The sequence below is a fragment of the Anas platyrhynchos genome, chromosome 6, assembly GCF_047663525.1.
Source record: "Anas platyrhynchos isolate ZD024472 breed Pekin duck chromosome 6, IASCAAS_PekinDuck_T2T, whole genome shotgun sequence".
Classification (NCBI taxonomy): Eukaryota; Metazoa; Chordata; class Aves; order Anseriformes; family Anatidae; genus Anas; species Anas platyrhynchos.
This window is the reverse complement of record NC_092592.1, coordinates 20,014,376-20,031,880: the sequence shown is the minus strand read 5'-3', so window position 1 is coordinate 20,031,880 and position 17,505 is coordinate 20,014,376. Positions and strand designations below refer to the sequence as shown.

Sequence of the window (17,505 nt, the reverse complement as noted above, 5' to 3'; positions counted from 1 at the left end):
AAGGACATGCTTGCTCATAAAAGAAGCAAAGCTGAGCTGTAAAATTATTTTGTAAAACCAAGGGACCAGAGGGAAGAGATTATATTTTCCCACAAATGGCACTAAGTGTTACAAGTGTGAAAAATGTTTAATATTTGAAATCTGCCTGCACAAGGACTTCCATGCGTATCTGCAATTGGTGACATTACATTTCACTCTATTTGGCTGTCAGTAGGTACATAAGGACATGGCACTGCTCTGTTACAAACATGTTTGAGCCAAGCACAGTAGCAGCAAGTTAGCAGCCGAAGGGGCCCTGTGTTGAAGGCTGCCTGCCTCACGCAGTGCGATTACACCGCGAGGATGGTAGCGCTGCCACACTTCTGCCCCGCGTTACACAGGAAAAAAAGAAAAGCCAGGAGTCACATCTAGATTTTCTTTGCTTCTCACTGCAGGGGGTAGGCAGGAGGAATGTAATGTAATATCATGACACGAGTTTGATCTTGCAAAGCAGTGTGTGTAACTGCCTTGAGAGGTCAGTGCGAGCACATTCTTTCTTAGTTTTAAGCCCGAGCAGTAGATAGCATGCCTCTGACCTGAAACCTGACTCTGAGCATGATTTCAGTCAAAAGCAGAAACTAATCACAGCCATAGATCATCCAGATGCTGGAATGTCCTGAAGCAGCTGGAGAGCCTGTGTTTTCACCAAGGGCCCCAAATACCTTTCATTATCATATATTTCAGTTAAATTGGAGGTTGTACAGCACGTCTCAGGCTTGTACCACTATGTCATCCATACCTACAGCTCCACGTGCCATTTTTCTGTGAAACACCACACAGAAACATTAATTTCACCTCAGTTAATTCTACCTCATGATCCTACCTTAATTTTATAAACTAAAGAAAGAAACTGGCATGCCACAGAAACATCTACAATAAATATGAGAGGCAAAAGTGCCACGCACAAACTTCTACTCACACAACTCACCTCAAACCAGGCCGAGTTAAGTCACTAATTAATCAGAGTTAAGTGATTACAAAGGTGGTGGTTTGGTTGTCTGCGGATGACAAAACAGCACCTGCCAGCAATGATGGGCACGGCCAGCTGCCAGCAGGGTGCAGGGGTACACCACAGAGCCTCACCTTCCCCAAATCCAAGCTCCTCTTCCCTGCCCCTTGTACACATGCAGAGATGAGCAATCCTTGTCGCATCCCTGCGCTTCCCTCCTGGCACTTCTCCTGCATTCTCAAAAGCAAAGCCTGCACAGCAGCACACACAGCAAGGCCTGTTCCTGGTGCCTTCCCTTCAGTGGATCTGAAGCCCTCATGATGGTCTGTACAGTGCCTAAAGTAAGACAAATGCCTCACAGATAACTGCTCTGGCAACATCTCTCTTCCTGCAAATGTTTGCAATGTGTCTGTGTAAGCTGGGGTGTCACTACTGACTAGTTCCAATTTTCCTCAACGTGCTGGTATGGCACTTGACTTACAGGGCAATGCCTGCGCAGGGATCCTGCCTTGTTGGCTTCTCCAGCACCATCTGAGTAACCTTAGAGCCTGACGTGGGTGTTTGGACACCCCGCAGCCAGAACGGAGCACCGGTAAGAGGGGATGCAAGACTGCCCTTTTAAGCACCTTGATTTAATTCTTGGAGAACTATACAGTCTTGGCCAGGACATGAAAACAGCCAGGACCCTCCATCTAAGGATATTTCAGAGCATTTGCAAAAGCAGCTAACACAGCTAGGGATAAGTGTAGTGATAAAGTCAACACACATTAGAGTTAACAGTTCAAAATACAGCGCAGTTATTCAAGATACGATATATCTGATGATAAAGTATAAGAACCGTTCTCTAAACTATTCAAGGAATACATTTGACTGTGCAAAATTACTTATAATTTTTTTTTTATCTATTCTTTATTGAAGTACTAGGTTTACTATAACTCCAGAAAAAACAAGGAGGCAGAACCCCTCAAACCTACAAACTCAGCTCCTGTTCTCTGGGCCATGGAGTAATTTCTTACATCTCATTTCAGTGCCTTGAAACAGCTCAGAATTTTTTATTTTTTGCATTTAACAAGTTTTCCTCCTTTTAACAAGGCAATCTGTGGCATCTTTTTCTGATACAAAAGAGATGTAAATATGGCAAAGAAATAAATGATTTTTTTTTTTTTTTCAGAATTTATCCTTGGCAGCTATTCTGAAATGTCCTCCTCTATGTAGAAAATGAGAGGTTTATAATCATTTACTGGGATTTAGTATCAACTTTTCTCGCTCACTTATCAGAAGGTACTCCATTTTCTTGGAATTTTCTGTTACCTCACACTTTCTATAAATAAAGATTTCTCTTGTCCATATACCTGTCTGTCGCTCCTTCCTAAACTTTAAACTTTCTTTGTCATTTCTTATTTAATTGCCACCTTTTTAAATAATCCTCCAGTTTTTCACTAACAAAAAAAATTTCATTTTACTTTTCTCCACTTTTTTGCATTTTTATTCAGTTGATTCTTTTATTTTTCTCAGTGTATTTCTGGTCCTCCCCCTGCCCCTTCTTTTTTCTTTCATTTCTGGGTTGTTCCTCCAGACACAGAGCATTTACCCTGCATGTCAGAATTTAATGTGCTACAATGTGCCACTTCCTTTTCTCCTGGGTAACAGGCTATCATGTAAAAATAAAATAATAAATAATAATAATAAATAAGTAATAATAATAAGTAAAACAAAAACAAGTACACACAAACAAACAAACAAAACTTCAAAACCCACTCTATTTTCAGGAAAAGCCTGCTCCAACTTATTACTGATATATTCTCACTGATATCTGAGGGAATTACTGTACAGCCTCTTCAGGTTGGAAGTTAGGAGAAATTTCTTCTTGTAAAGAATGGTTTGGCATTGGAACAGGTTGTGCAGGGAGGTGGTGGAGTCTCTGTCCCTGGGGGTGTTTAAGGAAAGGTTGGCCATGGCACCTAGGGACATGGTGTAGTGGGTGACATTGGTGGTTGGGGGACAGTTAAACCAGATGGTCTTAGAGGTCTTTTCCAACCTTATTTTTTGTTTATTATTATTTTGTTTTGTTTTGTTTTGTTAGCTCCCACCATCAGAAGCAAAGGATCTGGTACATACAAGAATAATGAACAGCTAAATAAATGGCATGGGGACACATTTCTACAATTTAAAAATGTCAACATTTACCTCAGCCAATTACGTCGTACCTCTGGGGGTTTTCTAGTGCTTGGGTTTCTGTTTTTTTTTTTTTTTTTTTTTTTTTAAATTTCCACCTACATCCTTTGTTCAATATGTGTCTCTATTTCCCCATCTTCAGTGACTTTAAAATTCTAACTACAAAGTATCTGTTGCCCTACATATGCCAACTTGCGTACATTTCTCTCAGTCACTCTTCACTGCCAGTTATTCTGTGAAGTTACTTCTATTTTAGCTTGGATTTCTGTATTTCTGCATAGTGACTAACAAGCACACAGCAGTCTCCGGTGTGCTATTTTTGAACACCTGATGATAACTTTCATTATCACTCTAACATTAGAGAAGGGATATTTTTATATCAGTGTGGTATGCAATTAACAGTACACCTCATTATTTTTTGGTAGTATTTGGGTTTTCACTATAGCATTACCTCAGTAGTTCCCTGTTCTCTTCTCTGATAATTAAGGCAGTCCTGTAAAACATTATGCAAATGTGGGGAAGGGCTTGAATTCCTCTTGCTAACACAAAGATGAATCAGCTGACCCATTACGCTGGGAATTAGGCTGCTGCCAACAACCACCTTTCATCTACTAGCAATCCCAAAAGCACGGGAAGCAGGTGAGTAAGATGTTCCATGAAGACTAAACAAGAAAACTACTACCTTTTTTAATTAAACAAACAGAGAGGCTGCTGCCCATCACTACTTCCTATACAGAAGGAAGCCTGGACAGATGGTAGAACATTTGGGTCCTGAAAAACACAGATAACCCAGAGACAACACAAGTGGGGCCACTTGACTGTGAGTGAAGGTGAAGAGGGAGCTCTGTGAGCACAGCGAAGGATGGAGGCAGACTTGAGATCCCAAGAAGAAAAACTGACTTCCCTCCTTTGACCCCAAAGCGATTCAGAAAATGAGATTTGATATTAATTTTTTCCAAAATAAGAAAGATTAATGAAATGTATGTCAAGCTCAATGACAGACTTTTCTCTTGGCAGAAATGACAGAAAGGCTCTCCTAACTTCTTAGACACAACAGAAAATTATTTTTTAATAGCAGAATAAAAGTGCCAGATCTAATCCTACAAAACTAACCAGATAAAACTATGCCCTGAAATGAGAAGTCAAATAAATTGTAAATATTTTATTTTACCTGTAACACAATATTTTTTTTTCCTCTGGTGCAAGAGATGCTGCTGCTTCCAGTAATACAAGCAAGATGAGAAGATAGCCACTGATACAGAAATTATATATCATCTGTGAAAATGCAGCTGACATAACAGTATATGCAATAATCATGACTCAGTCACACATAAGGACTGTGAAATCATACGAAAGCTAGATAGAAGGTTAATTATATTCATTGTCAAAATCAGATGCAGGGAAACCAAGCAAGGAAAAATGGAAAATCAGAAGGCCCTGTGTTATCACACTGATCCGCTTTTATGTGACAATGTGTCTTCTGTTCTCCTCCAGACAGACTTCATTGTAATGGGGTGGTATACAAACATGTTAATTTTACTGTAATGGGGTGGTATACAAACATCTTAATTGCCTCACAGAGATGGACACACAGTTTTCAACAACTGGCACCACAAATATGCGTCACTGGTAACTGCTCCCCTCAGACTGTACACTGATCATTTACAGAACGATATTAATTATGAAGGTCTCTATTTTTCACCAGTCACTCAGCAAAGAAAAACAGTTTTATAGCTTGGACACCTTTGCTCCAAGCACTCTCCCATGATTGATTTTCTTACCCTTAGACAGAAAGATTTATACAAGCTTTGTACAAAGCAGGCTCTGCATGACCGCAGATCTTTGACTTTGGAGATAAATGCTACCCATCCTAACTCACTACATACACTCTGGCATGCTGTCCAGCAGCTTGTTGCCAACATATTAAACAAAGAGTGTCACAGTTGCCAGTTTCAAAGCACAGCTGCAGGTGTGTGTTAAGTTGCCCAATTTTAAAGGTGGCAATGTGAAGATATAATGGGCAGATGTTAAAGAACTTGCTTACTTCACATGAACTCTCCGCTGACTATGCAAAATTAAGCGCTGAGGCTTAGTTTGATGCAAACAAAATGAGATCAAACAGCTGCTTTCTAGCAAGCACGCCTCACACATTAAACTTCTCAGTGACGCACCAAAGCTCCTGGAGCAGGAAGGTTTTAAAGCCTTACGCAATTTGACCGGGCACGCCTATAGGAAGTGAAGGGTTCACTGTGAATGCCTAACAGGAGATCCAGTTTTCACAGGTGCACACACTAGGGGATGCACTTTTAGGAAAAAATTAAAACTGCTTGTTTTTAGCATTTACCCTCCTTCGTGGCTTTTACAGGTGTTCCCCAAATTGCTAGCATGAGTAGGAAGTATTTTCTTTTTATTGGGCTGCTCCCGATATGCTTCAGTAGTCAGGTTGAAGCTGCTCACCACCTGGTGGGATTTGTCCCTCAGCTAATGAAGCCAGCTGGAACTGAGAAGCCCCCTGCTCAAACAGTTTGTGATGTGGGAAGGCGCTGAAGAGGGAACCCAGCCACGGGGAGCAGAGGTGTGGGAGCCACCTCTGCGCTCTTCCGTCCTGCAGAACAGCGCCCTGGAGATGTTTTGGGTTATTTAAAGCCCCACACGACGGGCACAGCAGTGCCAGAGCGCTGATGCAGGTTTTGGCTGGCGCAGCCTCACCCCACTGCGTATTTTATTCGGGGGGGAGACCGCTGGCTCCTTCGGCGCTCCCAGGAGCACCAACAGCCTCGAGTGAAAGCACCGCTAGGGGCGAAAAGCAAGCGCTGCAGCCACCTGCTGTTGCTGTTCCCGTAGTGCCGTCGGAGGCTGCGTGAGGCAGGCTCTGAGCGAGGCCGGGCAGGGGCAGGGGCAGGGGCAGGCTTGGGATAGGGACGGGCCGGGACCGGCGGCGCCCCCCGCCCTCCTGCGGCCGCTGCGCGCTGGCGCAGCACCGCCCGAGTGCCTCGGGCTGACGGACGGGAGTTAAGAGCGGCGCCGCCCAATGAGCGAGCTGAGGGGCAGGGAGGCGGCGCGAGCCACGGCCCAATCAAAGAAGCTGCCGGCGCCGAGGGGGCGGGACCAAGGCCATGCTCCATCCGCAGCAGCGTGCTGTGCCCCAACGGGAGCACCACCCTCACCTAAGGCGGTCCTTAGCGCACCCGTTTCTCCAATAGCAACGCGGCGCTGCGTGACAGACACCCCGCTCAGCCAATCGCTACCCCCGCCGCCCCTCCTGCCCTCTCTCTTTCGCAAAATGGCGGCTCCGGCACCCGCTGCGGCCCCGGCGCCTCCCGCCGCCCCCCCGGCTCCCAGCCCGCCGGCGGCGCCCCCCGCAGCCGCCTCAGCTGCGCCCGCCCCCTCCGCGCCTCCCCCCGCCGCCGCCACCGCCCCCCCGGCCCCGGCCCCGGCCTCGACCCCAACCCCGACCCCAACCCCGGCGCCGCCGCCTCAGCCCCAGCCCCAGCCCGCGCCGCCGCTGTCCGCAGCGCTGTCGGGCCCGTTCCCCGGCGGGCGCGTGGTGCGGCTGCACCCGGTGGTGCTCGCCTCCATCGTGGACAGCTTCGAGCGGCGCAACGAGGGCGCGGCGCGGGTCATCGGCACGCTGCTGGGTGAGCGCCGCGGGGACGGGGACAGGGCGGGACGGGGGGGCAGGGGGGGCGGCCGCCGAGCCCCTCAGCCCCCCGCTGACCGCGCCCTCTCCCCGCAGGCACCGTGGACAAGCACTCGGTGGAGGTGACCAACTGCTTCTCCGTGCCGCACAACGAGTCCGAGGATGAGGTAGGGCGGGACGGGGCTGCCCCCCCTGCGCTCCCCCTCGCCGCAAAGAGGTGACCCGGCCCTGTCCCGTTTTGCAGGTGGCGGTGGATATGGAGTTCGCCAAGAACATGTATGAGCTGCACAAGAAGGTGTCGCCCAGCGAGATCATCCTGGGCTGGTGAGTTCTGAGGGAGTCCCTGCGCTGCTCAAAATACCTCTTCCTCCTCATAGTACGGCCCCTGTTAGACAGCCAGCTGTAAAAGTGCTCTAACTTAGAACAGGACACACACCTGGAGTTCTGGAGGGTTTGGTTTTGCTTAGGTCTAGAAAAAGTATCACAAAAGTGATAAAGAGAATGCTTGCGTGGATCTGCTATTGCCTAGCCACTTGTAATGCAGCCTGCACTGTGGGAGGTGACTGGTTGGAGTGAAGAACATAAAAGAGTAGCTTCGAGTTTAGCTTCAAAGGCCTCATGAGGAGTCTGATGTCACCCTGAGCACCTGGATGCTGAGAAAAGGTGGCAGGACTTGGTGGTGCCAAGCAAGTTCAGTAGGGTGCAATAGGGACAGAACATGTGTGTGCGTGGATAGTTTTGTTAGGCTTTTCATCTCTTCTCTGATGCTACAAAATAGTTAATGCTGTTCCTGTGGAGCAAAATCCTGCAAGCACAGAATTCCTACCTTCCTCAGCAACCTCTTAATGGCATGGCAAAGTGCGCTTCTAATGACAGGAGTTTTTCTGCGTATGTGGGAAGCTAATTGCAGAGCAGCTGAAGGAGCTAGATGAACAAGTCTTGCCTCCTGAACAGAGATGTGTGATTTGTTTAAGATCTAGTTGGGTGGTCCAAATTTGCTTGGCATGCTTCTGTTTGCAAGGAAATAAAGGTTTGGTCCAGAGCATAGTGACCAATAACGGACTGTTCAGTGTCTGATGACGACTGGACTCCTTGTAGATGGTACTACAAAGACCTTTGCACATTTTGGGCATGCATGTGCCCAGCCTGAATCCTAAAACTCTAGGACAGCTGGCCATAAAGTTAAAAATTCCTTAGTTAAAACACTTGTACTTACTACGCTCTGCAGTTCAGTGGTTGGAAATTAGGGTTTTAGGATACAAAGCTGTTAAATACCAGATGCTGGGCACTTGAATGTTAGAAGAATGGCTCTTCAATGTTTGCTTTTTTGAAGGTATGCAACAGGTCACGACATCACAGAACACTCTGTCCTGATCCACGAGTATTACAGCCGGGAAGCGCACAATCCAATCCACCTGACTGTGGACACAAGTCTGCAGAATTCACGCATGAGCATTAAAGCCTACGTCAGGTACTCTGGGAAGGGGCTGTCTGAATTACCAAGAAAGACCATATGAGAATAATGAGAAACTTAGTGGGCTGCAGCATCCTCTATTTTGGACAATACTGTGCAGTAGCTGAACTATAACTGAGCCAGAGATCATAGCTTTCTTCCCACTGAAATGTCTTGACCAGTGTATATACGTTGACAGACTTAACCTTCATAAGGTGGTTCCTCATTGTGGGTGGGAAGCTGGGTTTTAACAGTGTTCTGAACATATTCATGGCGCTTCACAGGATTCATATAGCTAGCATTAATGTCATTAACTTCCATCATACTCTGAATGCTAGCCTTTATTCACTGAGCCTTACTGCTCAGCAGTCCAAGTTCTAGTGCAATCAGAATGTGATTGAGAGAACATCTTATTGGTCAGTCTTTTTTCCCCTCATCCCCTTCCATTTGCAATTATCAACTGATAATAGAGATTAGATACTATGAAATGAAACTATTCCACCTCACTGTTCTTCCCCGTACTTGTTGAAGAACTCTCCTCCTTCCAAGATAAAACCCCAGCCTTTCTTGTAGCAGAAATCATTCTGCTTTCTGCCTGTGCATCTTCAAAAAGAAAGCTGTTCCATGACATCTTCCATACTGAAATCATAAACAAACTTTAAATACTCTCAATAATAATACGGAGTTTTGTTCTTGAATTTTTGTTTGTCCCTTAAATGAATTCTCAAAGAGCATGGAGTATTCCAGGATAGAAAAAATAAGCGCTGTACAAGCCAGAAGAAACTGGCTAAGATAGCACCTAGCGCTTCATGTTGTCATGTCAACAAATGTCAGACCAGCTAGGAATATTCTTAGATAAAAATGAGCAGTTAATAATACGCCTGTATTGATTTTCTGTCCTCACTTATTCTGGGTCTTCATATTGCTGATTTTAGTGAGAATGAGTAACCAACACTTGCTCAGACATCAGTGCTAATAGAGATCACTGGGATGGAAGTATATTTCCTTTCTTTTATATGTCAATACTGAAAACTTTTTCTTTTCTCCTAGTGCCCCGATGGGAGTCCCTGGTAAAACTATGGGCGTGATGTTCACACCTCTAACAGTGAAGTATGTTTATTATGATACAGAGCGGATAGGAGGTGAATGTTTTCTTCCTATTTTGATTCTAACCATTGTTGTGACACTGTTCAAGTACTTTTCTTTTTTTAATCCTGGTAAAACTGCCATTCCGCAGGGAATTAAACAGTCTTACTTAACCATCTAAAGATCTGCAACAAGTTAAGGATTTAAGTTGTCTTCAGTGGCATTCAGTTTTCTTACTGATCCTTCTTTTGCTTCCAGTGGATCTTATCATGAAGACCTGTTTTAGCCCTAATCGAGTGATTGGCTTGTCCAGTGACTTACAACAGGTGGGGTCAGCCTCGGCCAGGATTCAGGATACCCTCACTATGGTGCTGCAGTATGCAGAGGATGTATTGGTAAGGCCAACTATTAATGACCCAGCAGATAAGTTTGATAATACGATTACACATCTATTTTCTCTTTTTGTATGTTTTCTTTCTGGATCATAAACTCACAGTTTTACTCACGCTAATTTTTTTTCTTATTTCAGTCAGGCAAAGTGGCTGCTGACAACACTGTTGGGCGTTTCCTGATGGATCTCATTAACCAGGTGCCAAAGATTTCAGCAGAGGACTTTGAGACAATGCTAAACAGCAACATTAATGTAAGTTTGTTGTCTTATTTTTTCAGTGTATTGCCAATAATTTTGAAAATCTGTCCTACAGACACAGATTTGTCTATGATCAAAACTACTCTTTCATACCAACATGTTCATAGAAAATACAGCCCTTTCTCGTCTCTAGTTTGATGTTTTAAAAGCTGAAGGTGGATGAAGGAGCTCATTATAATTTAAAGACAACTGCAAATGAGAGAATTAATTTAAAAGCACTTATGAATTATGCAAGTAATCTGAAAGGCAGTGCTGATTGTTTTTTTAGAGTGGCAGGAAAATATGAATTACCAAGCTTAATGCATTATAGATTTCAAGGATAATTGGTGATTTGCCACCTTTCTTTGCCTGAGCTGAAGTTCTTGTCTCATTACATGACACTTAGAGCATGAGCAAGGTTTTAGTGTGCTACCTCATTTCTGTCACAGATTTTTAGAAGGCTAAGTTTCTGAATCTGTTGTTCATCCTTAGTCTGCAAGACCAGAAATAATTTTTAATTTTGCTTATACCCTTTGACTTGCCTGGTTAACATGGATGAACTCAGAGTTAAACTTTCACAAGTAGTGTCTCATGTTCCAGGAATACCAAAACCTCCTTCCTGTGAGGGAAGCATTCCTCAGGGCAGGACACTGAAGACAGCAATAGTTCCAGTAGCTGATTTTACACTGCTTTACAGCTGTTAAAAATTCACATCTCCATAATAGGCTATAATCTTTGTTAATATTTCTGATCATTGCTTTTATTTCCCTTCCTCTCAGGACCTGCTGATGGTAACCTACTTGGCAAACCTCACGCAGTCACAGATTGCTCTCAATGAAAAACTTCTGAGTTTATAAAGAAACTTCTGCCACTCGACCCTTCCTTCAAAAAGCCTCAAGAATGAGCAGATCATCACTTCTGTGGTGGTACAAATTGCCTTGGACCATAACTTAATTACCTAGATGACTTGGTTTATGTCTTTATTTCTACTTCCCTGAAAAAGCCCTAGCAGTGCAGGTAATGAATGGGAACTCATGCAGACTGGATGAGCCCACAATCTTAAAATGGAATAAGTGAATTTTTTGTCTTCTGGGTTTATTTACTTGTATTACAAAATACAGCTTTATTGTAAGAACTTGAAATAAAAGTTCAATTTTATTGGCAAGAACACCTGTCCAGAAAAAAAAAATGTTCTCTTTTTTTGTATAATGAATCCCCTTTTGGAGGAAAGAGGGGATAACATGGTATCAGGAATGCAAACTAAAGTGGATGCAAGTCATCTCAAATTCTGCAGCTTTCTTTGTTTTCCCCCTAACTTTTAAAGCACACAGGGAGGCGTCTTGCACTGCACATAATACACTTTTCCAGAGGGACTACAGAACAGTCACTGGCTCATAAATGGTGCTGTATATATGGCCTTCATTGATGGGATATGAGACACCAGATTCAGTTTACATTGCTCTATTATTTCTATGCATATTTGATCCTTCAGGAAAGGAAATAAAGTATAATGGAATTACACCCTCATAAAGTAGGGCTTCGGAGAATTGAACTAACAACTAAGTTCATATGGCTAGAAAACCTCACAAACCATTGCTACTGGAATTTCCCTGTTTGCAAAAGAAAAGCACAGCAATATACTTTGGTGAGGGATGCCATCAAATAGGAATTCCCTGTTCCATGACCCTTGTACTGCTGGGTCAGAAACTTCCAATTTTTTCCCCCAAACCTATTTCACCTGGAATTAATTTTAACAGAAGGAAAGCCATTCTGATTTGTAACTTTTTACAATTTCAGCTAATATAAAATCTTTGGTAGTCTGTTCAGCTGTACTGCAGTGGATTCACCTAATACAGTAGAAGTACCCCTCTTCTACAACATACTTGTTCATGCTTATGTACTAATGACTATTTCTGATGCATTTGCACACGTCTGTTTTGATAAATGAATTAGAAACATCATAGAGAAAGCTGCAAAACCAGTGTTCACCTCAAATACCTTTGTGCAAAATTTGCCACATTCATCCAGAAGTGAAAAACCCATTAAAAATCTATAAATTCTGTTCTAGTTGTTCCTATCTGGGGAATTCCGAGTGGTTCAGTGCTAAATTCTAATTTCTAATTGCAAGGGCAAGGCACCTGAAAACTGAAAGCACAGCAAAGATTTCACCTCTTTTCAAAGTGAGCATTAAATGTGTTAAAACTTGCCTCATTTTTACTGGTCTCACTGATGTTTTGTTTCTCTTCTTTAAGCTTAATATTCAATCTTTGGCCACTTACACACATTTTTCAGGTCACAGTGTTCTTTTTAAAATAAGCCTTGAAATAGATAGAGGAAAAGAATGAGCAGCAAAGCTGGATAGGTCTCCGATAACTATTGCAATAAGCAGAGGAAAAAAAGCATATTATTTCTCTGATCTGTCCCTCTGTAGTAAACTCTTGTCATTCTCTGTTAAGAAAATTAACATGTAAGAAAGATTCGGAGTTGAAAGATTTCAAGTTGAACAGCTATTGTATTTAGTCAGCAGCTGTGTACGAAATGCAAAGTTCTGAGAAGAAAGATCAATTTGTGATCATTACTTATAGAAAACGTATTGTGGAATTTGCCACAGTCTTTACAAGTACCTGAAGATGAACGATGATGCGTTACGAGGGATTGAAGCTGTCTCTTCCCGTGTGGAATGATGCACTGCAAAACCGGCGTGTCAGAAGAGCCCATAATCTGTAGGTTCAGCTGTATGCTAGACATCACAGTGACAAATACAAAGAATCGGAGTAGAAAAACAGTTGCCATCTTAAAAATGCTATATTTGATTCCATTCATTCAGTTAGTGGGTGAGTCAAATAAAAACCTTGCTTTGCAGAATTTTCAAATTTCAGTGGCCACTCTTGTGAAGGACAATATTGCAAGCACATTGTAATGCATCATTTTGCTTGATTGTAAAGCCTGTGCTGTGTCATTATTACTTAGGAGGCTGAAGAAAGAGGCATTGCCTTCTCTGAAGTTTGAAAATCTAGGCAAGAAATCCTAAAGGTCTTCTATTGCTCCACTGTAGGGAATCTCATCTAAAAACCTGAAACTGCATAAGTAACCTGGTGGAAAAAGCTTGGGAGTCAAGAAACATCAAGGATTTCAAGCTCTAATTTGCTATTATTTGTAAATCACTGAGTCCTTGGATCTATTAGGGGCATTTCTTCCTTTTCTGTTTAGGATGCATTTCTCCAAATAGTTTTGACAAAGCTATTGTTATTATTATTTTTTTAATTTTATTGTTAATTATTTGTTAATTGTCTTTTCATTGAGCATGGTAACCTCTGATAACCTGCAGTTTAATTAGCATACAGACATGCTTTTTTTTTTCTGACATCTTCCTAGTATAAGATTGTGCTTAGTTGCCTCTTTGAGCAAGCGAATGTAAAATCCACAAGCACATGAAGGTCCTCTGTGTAGTTTACCAAAATAAATACTTGCTGGACGAACTCTAATAGAAATGCCTTATTAAAACCACAATATTTCTTAAATGATTACAGTTTCAGCAGTAGAAACAAAAGTTGTATACCACAATGGAAATCGCAGATGCATGATGGTAATTAGCTTCCTTGTTGCTCTGTCATGCTGCAGGGTTTGCAGATGACAATTAGATGATTCTTCATGAGAAGTTTATGGATAGGCAGGATGCAACAGTCAGGTTTCCTATGACATCTGTAAAGTACTTAGGACTGATGATGCACAGAACAATTCTAGTAATGGTGACTGTAGGATTAGACTAAGATCTAAAGTAAGTCCTTGCGAACTGCATTGTGTTGGCTAAAAAAAAAAAAAGCAATTACAGTCTGACATCCTAAATTCACGTGATGGAAGAAAAAGGCTAATGCTATGCATTTCTCTGAATAGAGAAAGAAGTTTGTGTTGCTAGTTGTGGTATATTTAACAGCCACTACTTCATTGTCGCCACCTCTGGTTCCCTGTATCCACTAGCTTTACTTCAGAGGGAGTTTCCCGAATCATGAATTCAGTTCTTTCCTGTTTTGACCAACCACATCTTAAAATCTGTTTTAAATACACCTAAATACCCTTTGTCCTTATTAAATTTCACTTCATATTCTTCCTGGTATTTATACATCTTCTGTTATAGATAGTCATCATGCAGCAGCCTTCCTTTTGCTACACTAAACATATTAAGCTGCATCTCCTCTCTTCTCCTGCCCTGTTTATGCTTTGTTCACTTAGCTGCCCATTTTAAACTTATTTTCAGTCTTTCTTGTTGGTACAGACCATACCTGTATCAGTGTATAGATCAATGGATATAAGAATATATAATACTTCCCTGTTAGAAATTTCTTGTTTGCTTCTTGGTGTCTGTCATTTTCAATGGCTGAGCACCACCCTAATCCTTTCACTGCTGTCACTTGAAGTTGAACTCCAAATTACCATAGAAATTATTAGTTTAAATGCATGACCTGGCGTTACAGCACTTCTTAATTAGCAAATCTAGATGTTATAACAATCCCCATACTTATTCTGGTTTGGATTATTCTCAGTATTGGTGATACTGCAGTTTCATCCGCAGGTACCATTGGCTTGTTCCTAACTTTTAAGAACTTCTGTGCTCACATCAAGAGAAAACTTGGAACTGATTCCAGACCAACTTAGCAGAATTCAACAAATTCCTTTTTCAACATGGCCTTTGTGCTTACTTTCAAATTCTTCCTCCTTGGTCATGCTAATTTCTGTCTTCTCTAGTTTAATTATAGGTTCTTCTTGTCAAGTTCAAGCGACTTACACTGAGTTCCTCATTCAGAATAAACGTTGTGTCAGCCTGATCCAGCATGTCCAGTGATTCATCTTTAACATGAACATCTTTGTGTTTGGTTGTAAGCCTTGGAAAGTGGAGATAAGAGTAAGTGTTTTACGTTGTTGAAAGTAACAAATAAAACTTGTAATCTGCAATTTGATATTTAAAAAGTATCCTTGCTGCCAGAATCACAATTTCATTTGCTGATTATTTCAGTATACTGGGATGAAGGTCACTAACTTTGCCATGTCAGCTGAGTCATTTAAGTTTCTTGGCAAAATCCTTCAGTCTGCTGCAAAACGTTGTGAGCCTGTGGATGGATGCCATCTACTTATTAGTAACGAATCTGAAATACGTAGTTTTAATCATAAGGAGTAAAATATCAATGGTGAAAATTGTTGGACATGCTATTTCAAGTAATCTAGCAGAACAACCTGCTGTTCTCCTTGCATGCTCTGAGTAAGGATGAAGTGTCTGTTTTTACTGTGGTTCCACCCAGCAGAACTGCGGACCCTGACAGCAGTTGTAAGGTTTGCGTGAAACCCTGATGTTTGGACTACAGTGGGTGGAGTCCTAACATGACTCACTGGGTAGTAACTCTCATTTCAGCAAACCAAACATTTTCTGGAGTGAACTGCACTTGCTCTGCTCCCTGTTCACACAGGAGGTTAACTCAACAGCTAACTTCGACTATCTGCATTTTAATTACTGCAGTCACAAGGTACTGTAAGAGGGAAAATACCTTTAGTACTTAACTTTGACTTGGATCACTGCAGTATCCTGTTGGTTTGTTATACTTTGACCCACGGTTCAAAGCTGACCAGATCTTGTTGCTTACTGCAAACTATAGGAAACTTTCCCCTTTAACTGTACTGACTAAAATATAAGATCAAAAGCAATGCTTTATATTAAGCGTGAAGGACTCCAACCAGGATACACATCACTGAGAAGCAGCAATGCATTTAGTGCCCTATGTTACAGGCAATAAATTACTTGGGGGGGGGGAAAGGGGGGGAAGTTTTGTTTTGTATGTACTGATAGCACACGGTACAAGTATATAGTTGAGACAAGTTCCTCTGGGCCAGAATTCTGTCCAGTATCATGTCTTTGCAGAAGATGCAAGGATATTACAAAAGAGAAGAGCAACAGTTTGTCTCCCTATTTTACTGAACTTGATTTTTCTAGAACTGGGAGGTTTTCTTGACTCTAGGGAGTTTAAGAAGCATTCCTATACATACAGCTCCAACTGTGGTAACAAGACAATGGATTTTCTTGAATATAGAGTGAAGTTTGATGACCACAATGGTCCCATTCCAATGCTTTAAAAGTCATTCCAGATATTCCTGTTAACAAACACACATGCAACACATTGAACATAGATTGGGATTCTTCAGATGTATGCTATTTTGTTTTCTCTCACTCTTTTCCCACTTGTTTGTAAAAACAGATGGTTCCTTTCTTGAATAGTTCAAATCCAAACAGTCCACTAAATACAAGAGATAAAGAATCGTGTTTTATAAGTGTGTTTGGTTCCTATGGAAACAGGGATTTTAATATATACCTATTCTGAAAGAAATGAGCTTAGCAGAGGTAAAGTATACTACACATCTGCTAGAAGCATAAATTGAAAAATGCTGTAAGGATTAAATTCTTAAAGCTGTTCATGATGTGTTCTGGACAAAGAAGATAAAAGCCCAATATTGCTGAAGATAGATCATTTATATTAGATTCTTTATATGTTTTTAGGTGCTTTTCACTTGAAGTGGGCAGGCATGGTAAATTATTAGCCACCTATTTTCTGCTGCCTGCACCTAATGCTATTTTACAGACAAAGAGAACAGTGGATTACTTGGCATCTAGCATTCAGGTACCACACAAAGTTACAGGATAAGATTGTTTGCATTTTAATGGTCTCTAAACTGCTAACATATGCTAATCATAAAGAGTAGGAAGAAGTTATTTTGAATAATCACAAGTAACCACTGCATAACAGCATGGGTGGATCCTTCATAAACTGTACCTTGCTGGTCAGAATCTCTTACAATTAGCCACAGGGTAAAGACAGGAATACGTGTGTGTAGGGTTTGTGCTAAATATAATATGAATAAGCATTACAATAGACTTAAAACACAAAACACTGACTGCACTTCCCACAGCAGTTAGTTGCATACAGGTGACAACAATAGAGATTTCGCCTAGGGAAAGGGGTGTATTAGTCAGGACAGTCCTACCTTTACGCCTTCTTGGGACCTAGATCTTGAGTAACTCTAAGGAAAAGAGGAACTCCCGCAGGCCTGACGGAGTCCTTGCTGTGCTTTGCCACTGCGCTGTTCTGGGGGTCTAGGTGACTTGGCTGACTGACTGCCAGCTACCGGACGAGAGATTTGAGCTGCACCCTCACGTGTTGCTAGCAAACAGACCTATTTCAAAGCCACACGCGCTAGGTAGGGTGCGATTTCACGGCACCGGTGCCAAGGGGAAGCCGCTCCGAGGCCGCCCCCCCGGCCTGCCGGGCGGGTGACCGAGGGCTCAGGTGTGGCGGCAGCGCCTCCCTCACGCAGCCCCCCCGCGGCACCGCCGCCCGCCGCTTACCTCCCCGCCGCTCCGAGGGAGGAGGGCGCATACCGCCGCCTCCGGGGACACGGGGCGAGCCTGCACGGACGGGAAAAGGGGTCCTGGGTTAGCAGGGGCGGCACCGCAGCGATCCGCTTGCCCGGGCCGGGGCGCGGCGGCCCTGCCC

General features: G+C 42.7%; 2 protein-coding genes across 5 annotated transcripts in view; one reads left to right on the top strand and one right to left on the bottom strand.

Annotated features, from left to right (window-relative positions):
* Nucleotides 1-17,500, bottom strand: part of SORBS1 (sorbin and SH3 domain containing 1) — a 235,428-nt gene extending 217,928 nt beyond the window's left edge. Inside the window, exons 1-2 of one of the 4 annotated variants that reach the window (XM_072040126.1) lie at nt 17,358-17,500; nt 12,595-14,850 (exon numbers count right to left, since the gene is read on the bottom strand). The gene's annotated coding sequence lies outside the window, so the exon portion shown is untranslated. Of the gene's footprint in view, nt 1-12,594; nt 15,050-17,357 lie in introns of those variants that run through there. The other 3 variants (XM_072040127.1, XM_072040131.1, XM_072040125.1) reach the window with 3 other exon arrangements.
* EIF3F (eukaryotic translation initiation factor 3 subunit F) lies at nt 6,432-11,138 on the top strand. Its single transcript, XM_027460898.2, has 8 exons — nt 6,432-6,801; nt 6,900-6,970; nt 7,048-7,127; nt 8,137-8,274; nt 9,307-9,398; nt 9,601-9,737; nt 9,872-9,985; nt 10,750-11,138. Exons 1-8 carry the CDS (start codon nt 6,447-6,449, stop codon nt 10,825-10,827), a joined length of 1,065 nt encoding a protein of 354 aa, XP_027316699.1. The 5' UTR covers nt 6,432-6,446; the 3' UTR covers nt 10,828-11,138.
* Nucleotides 17,501-17,505: the final 5 nt, after the last annotated feature.

Coding starts and splice junctions, on each gene's coding strand:
- EIF3F (XM_027460898.2), top strand. CDS start 6,447: ATGGCGGCTCCGGCACCCGCTGCGGCCCCGGCGCCTCCCGCCGCCCCC. Junction 6,971..7,047: donor ACAACGAGTCCGAGGATGAG/GTAGGGCGGGAC, acceptor CCCGTTTTGCAG/GTGGCGGTGGATATGGAGTT. Junction 9,738..9,871: donor AGTATGCAGAGGATGTATTG/GTAAGGCCAACT, acceptor TTCTTATTTCAG/TCAGGCAAAGTGGCTGCTGA.